We start from the raw sequence: 15,602 nt of genomic DNA on the forward strand, positions 1-15,602 counted from the left end.
AAACGAGCTCTACTACTCCGTTCGCCACCGACTCGGGAATAACGGTGTGTTGTTTTTTTTTTTTTTTTTTTTTTTTTTTACAGACAATTGAATCGAATCGTATATATATATGTAGAAAATTACATTCCCTTTTTTCCTACGATCGATATAATCGATGCTCATTTAAATCAGACTTTGTATAGAATCGTTCGTGCAATTATCACGAGTAACCATAATTATCGTTGGTAACAATAATAATTGCGCACCTCGGATGGTTCCTCGTTCTCGGGTCCGCGTTCTTATCCTTATCGCATCTCGACATCGACCGTTACTTAATCGTTAATAATCGACAAGTCCTTCTGTCGACACCGGCGTTTCCCGTGGCGTTGAAAAACACCGTGAGAAATTTTCACGCGCGGCCTCACGGTCGACACGTGTGGCGCGCGTTATCCCTTTTTTCTTTTTTCTTTCATCCTTCACGCGCGTGTACATACCAACGTTTTGAGAATAAACATAAATGCACAACGGATTAATGCGTCCGGGCATTCCCTCGGGCATTTTCTACGCGCGACCCGACGAAGGTTCCGTCCAGTCGAAAGTCGCTTTCTCTTAAAATTTAAGCCAATCGTAAATCTCGTTAGCGTCGATTCAAAGCGTGTCCTCTCTTGTCATTCGGATCGATTCGGTCCGCGATCCTTTCGGTCATTTTTCCCCGACACGGAATTTTCTCGCGCGATCAAACAACGGGCGTATGTAAAAAAAAAACACTAACGTACGGAGGTTTCGGTGTCGTGGAACGATCGTCGAAACGATTCGAACGTAAGATTTTCGAGATGTCCGACATGTAATAAATTTCACACGTTATTTTTAACGAACTTTTCATTGTACATCCTCGTAACGAGTCTGTCTAATTAAAATAAAATACCACACTGTATATATTCACACCTCTCGTGAGAGATAAAATATTTTATACGGCGCGTATAAAACATAAAAAGAGAGAGAGAGAGAAAGAGAGAGAGAAGTCTTCGTAAAAGAATATTTTCGAGAATTCTCGAGGATTATGTTGCCGCGATTGTGCCGCTAAACTCGAAAGAGGCCGATCGAGAGACCGATTAATAGATTCGTTAGCAGGTTTATCGAAAGAAACGTCACGATAAACATCGTGGCGTTCCCCGCGATGCTAAATAAGGGTTGTAAATAACGGTTTAGGACTATTGAGTTGTCTCTCCCGTGGCCCTGCCTTTTCCGTTCGCGCGTAAAGCGTGGATATTTATTCGTCTTTCTCGGAACGATTCCGAACCGAATGCAGATCTCTCTCTCTCTCTCTCTCTATCTCTCTTTTCTGTGTCTCTGTCTCTCTTTCTCTCTTTTGACGTTCTCGAGAAAAAGAAAATTCATAGAATGCTAGTTTTATAGATCCGTATTGTAACGCTCGTTGCTCGATCTCGATATAAGTAACAAAGTACGCACAAAGAAGTGTGTCGGACTTGCCGGCGTTTCTCATGCAAGTCATTTTAACAGAGTCTATCCAGCTATAACATACCACATTAGATGTTCTCGTGTACTTACGTAAATTACAATATTATTATTTATAACCTTTCGCGCCTGCAGATTAGATCTCTCAGACCTCACTCAAAAATTGCGGCGTTTCTAGAAGTTAGTTTTTTTTTTAAACTATCTTCGAAATTAGAGATTTTTTGGATCTGTTGTTTTTTTGATCGACGCAGAATCGTTCAAATTTTTTATTCAAAACAAATAAATTGAAAAAAATATTGTTTATTCGCGGAGATATTCGGATCTTAAAGTTGCGTGCTGGGTCTCACAGACCCAGTCTGCAATCACTCGTAGGTTGTTTTTTTTAGATCTGCAGGCGAATTGTAATGTAATATAATAAAATATTATTTTTGATTATAATATGTATCTCGCGCAAATGTTTCACTGCACAGATCACAACCGTGACGTGTGTATCCGGATTATTTCGTGCGAGTGATGAAAAAAACGCGTTCCGGCACCACCGCGTGCTCGACGAATTTCACATTTTTTTTTTTTTTTTTTTCTATACGTCAACTTGCGTGATGCTTTATCGCGCGGGTATGGACGGCACCGAGACGCGATCCGACTCGAGAGACGATCGCACGCCGGTCAATTTAAAGACCTAACAAGAAAGCAATGTTGCCCAAGTGACGGTCCGCCCGATAAATCCCGGGCGGAATGACGCCGGAATTATCGTCGTTGTAAATCCCATAAATATCCGATCCGTTTCACAAACACGCCAGGCGGTTCTTATCTTTTTTGAAAATTTATGCGTTTCGCGAGTGACGCGACTTGAGTCGCGTGAGATATATGAGCCGACGATCTTCTTTCATCGAGTTGTGTGACACATCGACATGCGGCGTATGTAATAACAACGTTACGACAACGTGCGCTCTTGATTATTTTGTACGGACAAACTTCTCGGACAAACAAACTCGGTCGAGTCGATTCGAGTCGCGACGATCAGAAAAAGAATATAAGAAAAATATCATCCTTTTATTAATTAAACATTCATTAGCGGATTGATCTATAAGAGTGTGTTTTTATCCATCAATTTGTGTTCTTAGCAGCACGCTGTTTTTTTTTTTTTTCAGATGAAATTATAGATGACAAATATATAATATAATATTAGTTTTTTTGTGCGGTATAATGTTCACGGGTATTACCCGTCCGCGTCTCTAATGTCCGTGTCTGACGCGTTCTAAAATTAAACGCGTTCTTCTCTTCCCGCAGCAACAAAGTATTAATACATGACGTTTGTAAATTCCAACAAAGTACGCGGATCATGTATACGGAGACGCGTTTTTAATGGAGACGCGCGTTACACAACGCGCGCGCAACAAGGAATTATGATAAACGATGCACGTCTTGGGTTAGATTAGGTCTTAACCGAAAGCAATTAATGATGACTAATATAATAACGATTAATCGGTCGGTTTATCTGTCCGGCCACCGTAAAACGCAAAGTAAAATCACAGAGAAACAATCTGTATCGGAAGATCCAATTAGCGGTTCCCACGATTTTATTTCTTTACCTCAACAGTTCGTTGTAGTTGAACTCCTTGTTGTACACCTCCTTACCGATTGTAATCACGGAATTCCGCATCAAGGATTCCGATCGAATTCTACCTTGAGGCGCTTTTAAACGTTGTGGCGACATTGCTTCTCGTTCGTATAACGCGGCACAGGTTTTAAACGTCATAAACTTGGTCGTTTAATCCGAACGTCGAACCGGAACTTTTGAACAGTCGCGTAGCCGTTCTAATAAGTTGTGCGTTTTTTTTTTCCTCGCGTTTTTTGCAAGAAACAAAACAACAAATAGCACAAGAGTGTACTTTCTCTTTTTCTCAAAAAAATAAAAAAATAATAATAATAAACGACCGAATTTTGTTTTTTAGTGAAAATTAATCATTTGTCGCGACTTTTTTGAAACTTCTTTTGCGATACAAATATTTATAGAGTCTGAAATTAAAACTTCAAGGCACACTTTGATTTTTTTTTTTTTTTTATTAAGCAATCGTTCCCGCAGCGTGTCGAGAAAACGAATATTAATCGATTTTCGGTCGATAAAATTTCTCTTCGTGACGACCTTCGGCCTTTCATTGATAGCCGGGGATGACGGAAACGCGATGAGATGACGATGACAGATGTCACTCCTCCGGATGGATCTTTGAGATCCGGCACATTCGATCATACACACACGTGTGTATCCAGAACTAACCGCCTAAGTCCGATCGCCGCTTACTCGCGGATTTCGCAAGGCGCGTTTCGGAATTTCCAAGCGACACTCTCACAGAGACTTGTTGTCTTAAAGTTCTTTCGTTCTCTGTCGTGGCATAAAAATCTTACTCATCGCCCGAGTATATACTTTCGAATCGACCAGGATCAACTTCCTCGTCGTTCGTCGGCAACATTGTGTGACGAATCGCGTAATTAAATGTGTATATGTAAACCGGAATCTTATAATAGGCACGGAACTTTTCGAGTAGAGAGGGAGAGAAAGCGCGGCAACTTTAAATAAATTCGATCGACGGCAATTATTATTTATAACGCCGGCTGTGCGCGTTAATTCGCGATCGTTATTTATGGCGGTCAACTCGATCCACGAAAAAAAAAAAAAAAAAACTGTTGCACGACCGTACACGAGCGTAAATATGTAATTATAAAATTTTCTGCGAGTGTGTGTCTGGAGAATGAGCGGCGAGAAATATAATTTAGAAAAATTATGGTAGGTTGCACACGAACGCAAAAAATTTTTTTGAAGACAAGACAGCTGTTTTCTGAAGAACCCTGTTAGCAACATTGTCAACATCTCACGAGTTTTTTTTTTTTTTTTTTGATGAAGTAATATGTCAGAAAAATTTCAAAAAAAAAAAATAACACAAGTTGTCAACTTTTTACTTGAAGATTTTTATCAGTTAATAATTAACATTTAAGTAGATGGGTACAAGTGTAATTAAAGTTTGTCGAGAAAAATATATATACGCTTTATCGAAACGTTTGAAAAAATAACACTCATGAACATATTATAGAGGTCGGGTATAAACAAATTTAAACTGTCTTGTCTAATTAAACCGAATACGTGTAATCTCGACGTACGTGTTTGTATAGTCGTAGCGCGTTATACGTGAGAAGCGGTCATAAATCTCTCTCTCATTCATCAAAAGAACAAGGAACACGAGTGAAGTACCTACTACAGAAACGATTTAAACAGCCGATCGACGTGGACAAAAAAAAAAAAAAAAAGAAAGAAAAATTTAATCACGCCGTCGAATGGCTCGGGAATGCAAATACTTGCCTTTCGCCGGAGATCGAATTTGAGGTCAGAAGATAAATGTTCATACGACCGCAACATCGTTGTAACGACGCCATTTTTAAGGTCGAGCCCGGTAGCTCGTTTACCAAAAAGATTTGCTCGACTAATAATCGACGTTGAGTTTTACATCGGCCTCCGTGGCAATTTGTACTTTCTGGCTCGTACATTCCTCTCTCTCTCTCTCTCTCTCTTTCTCTTTCTTTCATTCTCTATATGTTTCTATTACGTTGCGCAAAAGTACGATGGACTTTTAAATCGTTAGACGTTCTTTTATATAAAAGCGTGTTATAATGAACAATTCACATCGTGAGACGCACATACAGACACACACACAGCACCGAACTCGCCTGTCGAAAAGAAATTACTGAAAGAGTCACGGGGCACGTGATTGTAAAATCGCCACATCGATGTTATAACGAAGCGAAATCCGTGAAACGTCTCGTGCATCTCGTGACGCATTGTATGCATCTCCGTTCTCGGAGATACATTGTGTAAATCTTATTTTACAAGCCCCCCCGCGTATTTGACACCGGAACGAAACAAAAATACGTCCTTTTCCAGTTTTCTTTTTTTTTTTCTTCTCTTTTTTACGCCACGCGAGATCACACGCGACATATATCGAAATACACGATGTGAGAATGTAGTGGTCGTGGATATGTATACCGTTGTCATTTATTTAAAGGTTAATCTTTTCGCAGAAACTCTCTTATATACAAGAGATGTCTATCTTCGCGATGTATCTGCAGAATTCTAAATTGTTGTAATCCTTGATAGAGCCTGTGTATCTCTCTCTCTCTCTCTCTCGGTGTTGCGGATCATGTAATTTCCCGCTAATGCCATCGACGCACCGTAACGCGCGGAGAGACTTCCTAAGTTCTTAATGAATACACGCCGCGCGTATTCTCTTTCGCACGCATTGAAATGTTTATTTTTTTACTTTTTTTTTGCTTCTCAATTGCACATGTAAAATGAATTAAACGTTCCTTCTCGGATGTAATGTGCACCTTGTAACATAACTGACATTATATTATTAATAACTTTACACCAGCAGATAATATATTGCTCAACCTCAAAATGAAAGATTGATGATGATTTATATAAAACGACAACATATAACTTGCCAGTTTATCTTTCGTATTTTATCGTGTTTTTATCTTTAGCGAGTTAATAAAAAAAATGTGTGTGAAAATATATATAAAATACATATAAATTCAATCTTTACACACCCACGCGCGCGCACGCGCGAGCGCAAAATTCTTGTTGATTTCTCACGCAACGAAAGCTTGATATATATTATCGCGAGTATAAGTGTAAGTTCTCGGAAAATAACGAACGAATTTAGCAAGCGCGGAAATAGACTCGGATAAAAAGTTTTGCGTTGAGATAAGAACGCGTAATGATTGAAAAGACACGTGCCTTCCGGGACAAGATAAGCTCTTCGATTGTTATTATTAGATAAATCCTGTCGTGCAAATCGAATTCCGTACGGTATTCTCTACGGTATATTCAAAATCTTCTTCACAATCGTGTATTTCTCTGTGAGATACTTAATAATAACAAAAACGCTAGAGTTTCTACCGCAGTTTCCAATTTACCGCACTTTCTACCATCGCTAATCGATTGTACAGTCACATTCCGATTGTACGACGCGGTGACAAAAAATCCGCAAATCTCAAAACTCAATGATATCGTTAAAAAAAAAATAAAAAAATAAAAAAAAATGTGAAATCTCGTTTTGCCGTGTATCGGTAAAATTCGAGCTTATCTCTTATGTTTTTTTTTTTTTTTTTTTTTTATTTCTCCGCGCATTTTCTCGCATCGCGGCAGATGGCGGCTAACTGTGCGGTCTCGTCGGCTTTCACGTTTCATAATAGGAAGACGAGAGCACAAGCAAGCGACGCGACGCGACGACGACGACAACAACGACGTGTCGTCATGTCGCAGAAACTGGTTAGGCGTGTATTAAATATCGCTAATAATGTTGCACGCACGTAGCGTACATAGTATGCACGCAAGAATGCGCGTATACCAGCCGCGCACGTGGACGCCTCGCTCGCTCGCCTCGGCACTTATTACGCGAGAGCATGCTGGAACAGCACGGCTCGCAACGCACGTGCTCGTACATGCGTAAGCGAAAGTGGGGCAAGAAGACGGACCCGACCACCCACACGTTTGTCCTAACGCCGGGCCGCTGCGCCGTTGCGAATATACGCGCCAATGATCCTGACAAGCCGCCACGCCACGCCACGCCGCCGTCGTCCCGGTTTGAATTACGAATTTCCGACGTTCCTTTTCGTTTTCTCGCTAACGTTTAGATCTCGATCTCGATCTCTCTCTCTTTTTCTCTTTTTTTTTTTGTTTGTGTTTGCACCAACCGCGAATTTATTGTCCGAGAATGTTGTACAGCGACGCGTTGTGCCGCTATTCGCACAATATCGAAGCTTTAAGGTGAACCGTTAGATCCTTTCTCGCGATTCATCTTTGGAAGAATCTTCCGATTTGAGAAGTCACAGATAGAGACGGAGATAGATAGATAAATAGATAGATAAATAGATAGATAGATAGATAGATAGAGAGAGAGAGAGAGATGTTAGCAAATCTTTTTGTAAGCAAAAACAATTGTTTTTATTCTTTTTTTTTTTTATAAAAAGTCTCACCTTTTTAATATCATTCAAATTGAGATTTTAATTGAAGTGAATAATCCCGCTGAGAGGCTCTTGTGTGAATCGTATCGTATACGCGCGAGTAATCGCGTTTTTCGATAGCGATAACGTTAAGGTATTCGTTTCAATTGTGTGCTTCGCGCGCTATATATATATCCGAAGACGAACACCGCCTACGCTTCGCTGCAGGATACGTATATATCTATCTATCTATCTATAGACACGATCGACTGTATATTTCAGTTAAGATTCATTTGAATTATTTGAATTCTCTCTCTCTCTCTCTCTCTCTCTCTCTCTCTCTTGTATAAATTAACATTCTAACGTGGATTACGACTGATGAAATATGTGCGTTTGTAAATACTAAATATTAATTCCGTCTGAAGCCGATGTAACCACGTGGGATGCGTGTGACACCTGTTGCGCGCGCGGAAGATTAACAAATGTTGCGCGCGCCACATTTAAAAAAAAAACCAATTTGTAAAAATACTCACACAGTTGAAAGTACAAGTATTAACTGTAAGCAGAAACATTTTGTTGTTAAAATTAATTAATTAATTAATTAATTAATATGTGTAACATTGATTAATTAAATATAACATGAATTTGTTAAAATTAAGAGATCAAATGACACAGACGTCGCTGTGTGTTGTACTCTTGAATATCTCCGCGTTTTAATGCTTCACTGTTTTAATGCGAGAAACCGGCTACATTTGAGAAAAAAAAATATACTGCAGCTTGTTTGTGTATATTCTACTTCTTTCTCTCTTCTTAGGTGAAGGTCGATTAGTCAACATTTATTACGTTTTTTAACATTAGACGAAGACGAGAGAAAACAGTAGATTCTTTCCTTATTCTTTTCTGCGTCACTTTTCATCGGAGTAAACAATCAAAATTCGCCAAAAAAAAAAAAACTTGGACTTGGCTACTATCGAAGGATCGGATTGGATTTCTCGCAAAAAGAGAGGATCTCTAATACACATTTGAAGCGGTTCACTGACCGAAAGTAAGAAAGATACGTATTTTTTTTCAGGTAAGGAGGGAGGGGGGAGAGGGTGGATGGGAAGAGGAATGCGCTGCTTTTTCGTCTTTTTTTTTTTTTAAATGCGCGGCGATCCAACAAACGCGCGACCGCATCGAATAAAACGCTCGGGATTGGATAATGACAAGCCGCCTTGCGGTGTAATTTCGCAGCAGGCGAAGACTGTATTCCGGTCTGTCGGCACATGCTACCGCCGTGTCGCGGCCGGTCCCGAAGAACGCTATTAAGCACGATGACGTATACCGGCCACACCGCGAGACTTTTCCGCCGCGTAATAACGCTATTAAAGAATCGAAAAAAGTGAGAGCCGGGAGAATTTATCCCTTTGCGCCGGGCCGCGCGAAAAAAGTTGCAATTTTTTGCGTATGAACGTAATCGGGTACGACGTTGTCATTAAACGTTAACTGAAAGGATTGAGAGAGTGTTCAATTTATATGTGATTTATATCTCTCCCAATTTGCGTCGCAAAGGAAGATCTTTATAGAATCTTCAATCTTCTTTATTGGCGCGACACAGATTTTCTGAAATGTTTCGCAAACGTTAGAACCAATCGCTTAGAGACGACGCATAAAACAATGATCGAAGAACAAACTCGCCCCCCGGCGATTTCAAATTTAATCAATTCTACCTGAGATCAAGAGAGACGGGAGAGAAACTTCTTCAAAAACTCGAATCCTTCGAGTCGGTAAAACGTTCGTCGGTTTGAAAAGAAATCTTGTCTTTAAACGTAATACATATTTATTACAGTCGCGCGCGCGCGTGTCGCGTGCAAAAAAGATCAACAGACGACGACGACGACGTTATATAGTTATTAAAATTAATCGGTGTCTCCAGGCGGCTGTCCCGCCGGTTTTCCAGCTGAACGTCTTTCTCCGGAATGTGGTCCTCATCGTCGTCGTCGTCGTCGTCGTCGTCGTCGTCGTCGTTGTCACATAAGCCAGAGGCGCCTAGGCGTATTCCTTGACACACTTAATTACGCGACGGAATCTACGATAATACGGCATCGATCTCTCTCCCCGCCTTCTTCGACGAGCCGAAGTAGCAGTTGACTTCTCGCCGTCGTCGCGCCGCCGTCCGTCCGTCCGTCTCGTCGTTGGCTTCTCTTTTCACTTTGTACATACATGCCGGCGACGGGGTGCATTTGCAGAACAAAAGCCGCATATGCGTCAGCGGCGAGCCCTTCGAGACGACGACGACGACGGGCGGGCGCGTTCAAGCGAAACGCGGCAGAGACAAGAGAAAGAGGGGAGAGAGAGGGAAGAGAGACGAAAACGAAGTCGCGATCTTCTGTTTCGTCCTTTCTCGCACCTCGAGGCCTTCTGTCGACTTCTCTGTCTCCGTTTTTCTTTTTGCCTCTTACGCGCGGGTTCATTCTGCTGCTCCTTTTGACGAACGGACGGACGGACGGACGGCTTTCTGCCGCGCGCGCGACGGAACCTCTTCGATCTCACACGGTGAGTCGCAACGCGCGGGACACGCAAAACGTGTCACGAAGATCGAAAGAAATAAGACACACACACACGCACACACATCGCCCCGGGGGTGTGTTATTTCGAAATGCCGTAATCCCGAAAAGATCCGCGATTCGAGAAATGATTGGGAAGAAAAAAACAAGAGAGAAAAAGAGATGTGGCCTGAAAATACAGTTTTCTCTCTCGACGCGGATCACTTCGATCATTTTTATTTAAATTGCGCGATCGCGGGAATGAGGTGAGGTTGTGAAAATACATCTTTCAAAAAAGTCACCGTTCGAAAAAAATTACTTCTAAACCCAGAGAAGAGCAATGAAAGAGAGAGAGAGAGAGAGAGAGAGACAATTGAGTCCTGAAAATACTTTTTACAGAATGTCATCGTTCCGCGACGATTTTTATAGAAATCTTGAAATTCGCAAGAAGGAGGTCACGACGCGAAAATACATCTTTTAACTTAACAAATATATCATCTTTTTTTTCCGTCCTAAATAAATAAATATATATATATATATATATGTGTGTGTGTGTGTTTTTGTGTGCGGATTTTTTCGCAAAGTGCCTCGAAAAAAGTGTAATATATCTTACAGTCGTTTTATTTTTTTTTATGTAATTTGCAATCTTTTTCTCTCCCGACAACTTTCTCCCGTAAGGCACGATTAAAGCTTGACCGCTTTTTCGGGTTCCGAAAGAGAGACGAGAGACTCTCGTCCTTAAACGAGAGGCCGCGGCTTTCAATAGGGCGGTAAATCAACCGATGATGCGAAGTACACGCCCCGCTTCGTCGTCGTCGCGGCTCGCCGCCGCGTAATATATAGAGAACGAGATGAGAGCGTAATGTAATATCTCTCTCGCAACACACGCGCGCGCGCGCGCGTGACGGTCGTTATCTACGACAGGAATTGCATTCGGTCGTAAGACTGTTTACTCGGGTCGGCACTGACAAAGGGACGGCGATTATTATAGCCGCGCGACGAGTCTAGGCAAACAGTGAGCGCGTATATATACTAATATACTATATGTGTGTCAGATCGTCGCGTTTCCGCGCGGACACGCGCGCGCGCGCGGTGAGTACACCTGGCGCAAAAGAGTTACCGAAAAGAACGGAGAGATTTCTTCCGAACACAAAGCCGATTTCTTCACACTTCGCGCCTATAATCTCGAAGATACACGATCGCCGCGAAGTACAAACGCAACGCGAACGAGAAACCCCTTCGTCGCTTCGTTCGCGCGAAGTCGAGGAAGTTTTCTTAGCGGAGAAAAACAAACTCTTTTTATATAACGCGCGTTTCCTTATAACAAAACCCTGTAAATCTCTCTTTTTTTCCCCCAGTAAAACAAAAAAAAATGCACGCGCGCGATAAAACAACACGCGGTGAAAAANAAAANAAAAAAAAAAAAAAAAAAAACATCAGGTGGAAGGGTCGAGGGGATTAAAGAATTCCGACGTGCGCGGGTTTCGTTTCGTGCGCGAGTATTTTAAGAGACTAATGATCTTAGACGAGACCACGCAACGTGTCACACGCGCGGGTCTCTCGCGCCGGTGCAACGTTATATTGTTGCGCTTTTTCATCGTTCGGACAGTCCGGGCTGCACCGTTGCGGCCCGGCAAAGTAAATGCGCGCGCGCTGCTCCCTAGCTACGTGCTAAACCTTTTCTTTTTTTTTTTTCTTCTTCTTCTTTTTCCCAAGCCCAACCCGACGAGATGTCAACGAACCCCTCGCGAGTTCTCGCCCGCGAAAGTCTACCGTACTTCGCGTGCGGACGTAGGGCGCGTTTCTCCGCGATCGGTTCGTATGATTTACGGACGATCTATAAATACCGTAATATGAGGGATGAGAAGGGGGGGGAGGGGAGGGGTGTGTGTGCACACGCGAATCAATGAGTAGTATTACGTTTGCGCGCGGCCAGCAAATGCCTCGCTCGCGCGCGCGAGGACACCTGGATTTATACCGGCTGTTTACCCTTGAAGAGAGACTTTCGGAGCAGGACTGTAACTTGAGCGTGTGCGCGCACACTATGTGTGCACAAGTTCATAATTTATAAGATCTATTTTCGGACGGTTACGTCGGACGTCGCTTGTAAAAGCTAACTTTGATCGAGTAAAAATCTTCTATCTAACTATCGCAGGTATTATAATTATAAATCTTATAAAAAGAGCGGAGCGTTAATCGCTCATGAGCGCGGCTCATTTTAATCCCAGACTCGTTGGGGTAAATGGATCTTTAAACGATTTCTAAACAACACATACACATACGCAAGACACACATGTGCGAAATATAATAAAAAATACCAGGATGCGCGCGTTTTGTTGACGATGATGTGATTTATTGTTGCGCAACAATAAATCGTGAAGTGATTCGCGCGACATTTGTCAAAATGTTTCCAATCACCAGTGTGTGTGTGTGTGTGTGTGTGTTTTTTTAAAAAGAGTGTCTTGTTTTTAACAGCCCAAATCTTATAAACACACACATACACACACACGCGCGCACGTCGTGAGAAGTTTTTCGCTTCTCTAGCGTAAGAAGTTTTTTTTTATTCGACCATCTCGTCGGCGACTCAAAAAGAAAACGTCGATCAACGAACTCGAAGACGCGAACGCGACATATCGTCACCGCGTTTGTCGCTTATCGTCGTAATAATTTAGAATTTATCGACTTTTTTTTTTCATTACGCGGACAATAAATCGTTGACATACGAGTAGACCTCATTTTTTTTTTTTTAGCAAGTTTCCTTATCTTTTGTTGAAGGCCGGGGATTTCTTTTTTAGAAAAAAAAAAAAAAAGATTCTATTACTTCGCGTACATATATATATATATGTATTATACACATATTTTTGTTGAGATTATTATCACTTCTCCAAAACCTACCTTGGAAGGATCGGGTATTCTCTGGAGTCCGAGACCTTGCACGATGCTCTTCCTGATGATCTCCAGCTCGTCGTCGCCGAGCTCGTTTCTCGGGATCTCTAACTCCTCGATGTCTAACTTCTCGAGGTTCTCCGTTTCCACCAAAGCGGACGACGACGACGACGACGACGACGACGGCATGGCTAGCGCCGCGTCGAAGAACAAGCTCATCGCGAGCAATCCCAGAAGAAGAACCCGGAGCCCGAGCCTCGGTAATCTCCAACACGCGACGTTCGTCTTGGTCGTCGCGTTGACTTTCGTGAGAAATTTTGAGGTGAACAACGTGTCGCCGCTGTTCTCGACGTGCGACGGCCTACGTTTCTCGTCGTAGGACTCGACAATACCGATCAGTCTAGGACGACAGTCACGATCATTGATCCAAGTACGTTCGGCGTTAATTCTACAATCGATTCCGATCGAGTCTCGGATCTCGATTATGCTTATCGCATTATTTACAGTACTGTCGGATAAGATACATTCGTTGCACTTGGAAATGTCCGCAATACCACCGACAATCGGAATGGCAAACCGATCCTCCCGCTCCTCCCGCTTCTTAATTGTAGTCGTAATACTATTATTATTATTATTGTTATTATTATTGTTATTATTATTATTATTATTATTATTATTTACCGTACTACTATCGAGTATTCTCTCGAACCTTCGGATATCGATCGGAGACGCGCCGATCGATTTGCCGCGGCTTGTCGAAATGTCGCCGACCCGCGGACTCCAGTTCCTTCGTTCGCGACGTCGTCGGTCGACTGTGTGACGACGAACTCGCGTTCGCGCGTCAAACGAAGTGACATCGATCGCGACGCAACAAGTGCAATCGTCGTCGTCGGCGATCCTTGCGTGGCAGTGCCCTCGAGACGCGCCAGGCGCGTCAAACGTACGGCTGCTCTCATTATTATCGATAACGTTCGCGATTATCGATTCGCTCAGATTGATATCTGCCGATGCATCGATAGCAGTAGTCTCCTCCTCGCCGTTACGTTCCGCGTGCCACGTATTTCTTCGTGATCGCGTGACGACGTCGCGTCGCCCGTGATCGCTCCGAACGCTTTCTGGCACAATGCCGATCTTCGCGATCGGCGCTCGACTCGGCCACGCCGGACGACGCGCGGCGATGTCGTCGTCGTCGTTGTTGTTGTTGTTGTCATCGTAATCGTCATCGTCGTGGGTGATAAGCACGCGACGATCGCGATCGGCGATCGTGCCATACGTCGCGCTAGATCGCGCTACCGCGGCGATCACCACCGACGACGTCGTCCTCTTCTCTTCCTCCTCCTCCTCCTCTTCTTCACCGCTGACCGCCTTTGCGTTCTCGCGAGTGATATCACTTAGGGGGTTTTTTATTGGGAGCTTGCCCATAGCCAGAGGAACACGGTCTCGTGGCCGGTCTCACGCCGGCTACTTGTGTTATCGGGGCGCGGGGTGGGCGCACGGCCGTGCGCGATGCTATCGAGAAACCACCGGGAGTGAACTGGCGCTCTTATTAGTTATCCGTTTTCTGATAAGCGTATCTTTCGCAATATCTTCCACACAGTATCTTCTGCAGTCCAATTTTTTTTTTTTTTTTTAAGAAATTGTTCGAAAACAGATATTTCCGATCCAGTTTCCGATTAATTCCGGCGTTGCTTCCGCGTGTCTTCGACGACTGGGATCTATCTCTCTTCGGGGTCTCGCTGCGTGCTTCCCGCGTTGTTCCTCGACGTTCGACGGTCCGGACAACGAGCGAGGTGTACCGTTCCGCAGAGAACTGGTCTCGTTTCGCTGGGCGCGCGATCGAGCGGGCTCTTCGATCGACCTTTCTTAGAAGCTGAGGCGCGACAGCATTCTAAGAGCGCGCCGCCGGGCGAAGATCGCGCGGATTGAAACCGGATGTCCGACGGGAAGATGCTCTCACGTCGTGATGCTGCTCGTTAAGCACGAGCGACGACGTCATCGCGCAACAACACGCGGTTCACAATTTTTAATTTCCGCGCGCAAAATCAACTGGTCCCCAATCTTGTGAATCTCGTGACGAATCTCGCGAATATCTTTCCTCATTCATATGAGGAAAATCGTATGTGCAACACGACGAAACAACAAATAAAAATTAAACACACACACACACATACACACATGCACTTCTCTCACTTGTGTGTTTTCCGATTTCTTCTTTCTTTCTCGCCCTCTCGAGCCGCGAGAAAACAACACGACGGCAAGATCCTCTTCGTGCGAGCGCCGCGTGTCGACTGCTTGCCGCTGATATTGCGTGCATGTATATATCCAGCGTCGCCGTACGCTGGGCTCCGGCCTGCTCTCCGCGCAGTGCGCGAAGAGACGAGCGAGCGAGAAAGATCATCGAAAAGGTGTACGGCGAAATGGGGGTGAGTAAGAGCATTTCCCACGTAAAAGCACGCGATACGCGCGTAGGAGATACGCGCCCCGCTCCGGTCACGAGATCTCTGATATCCAAAAGGACACGCGGAGATGGATACGTTATATAAAAAAAATACAATATAATTGCGCCTTTGTGCGAAAATATTTTGGTAATTATGCAGTTATACGGACTATTTTCCGATCTCAACAATTTTGACATATGTTATCAAGGTCACCTCTCTGAATAATAATATGAAGGTTTTATCCGTCGCTCATTGTTTATAAAAAAGTTATGAACAAAAAAAGTTTGATGATTGAACTCTC

The 15,602-nt window shown here is 43.4% G+C and overlaps 1 protein-coding gene across 1 annotated transcript in view; it reads right to left on the minus strand.

Annotated features, from left to right (window-relative positions):
- LOC109855310 overlaps positions 1 to 14,285 on the minus strand; it is a 28,943-nt gene extending 14,658 nt beyond the window's left edge. The window contains exons 1-2 of the mRNA XM_020429428.1: positions 13,545 to 14,285; positions 12,873 to 13,463 (exon numbers count right to left, since the gene is read on the minus strand). Of these exons, the coding sequence (XP_020285017.1) occupies positions 12,873 to 13,463; positions 13,545 to 14,285 (1,332 nt within the window). The remainder of the gene's footprint in view (positions 1 to 12,872; positions 13,464 to 13,544) is intronic.
- Between the last annotated feature and the right edge of the window lie 1,317 nt (positions 14,286 to 15,602).

The sequence above is a fragment of the Pseudomyrmex gracilis genome, unplaced genomic scaffold (assembly GCF_002006095.1).
Source record: "Pseudomyrmex gracilis isolate BER0280 unplaced genomic scaffold, ASM200609v1 scaffold_87, whole genome shotgun sequence".
NCBI lineage: Eukaryota > Metazoa > Arthropoda > Insecta > Hymenoptera > Formicidae > Pseudomyrmex > Pseudomyrmex gracilis.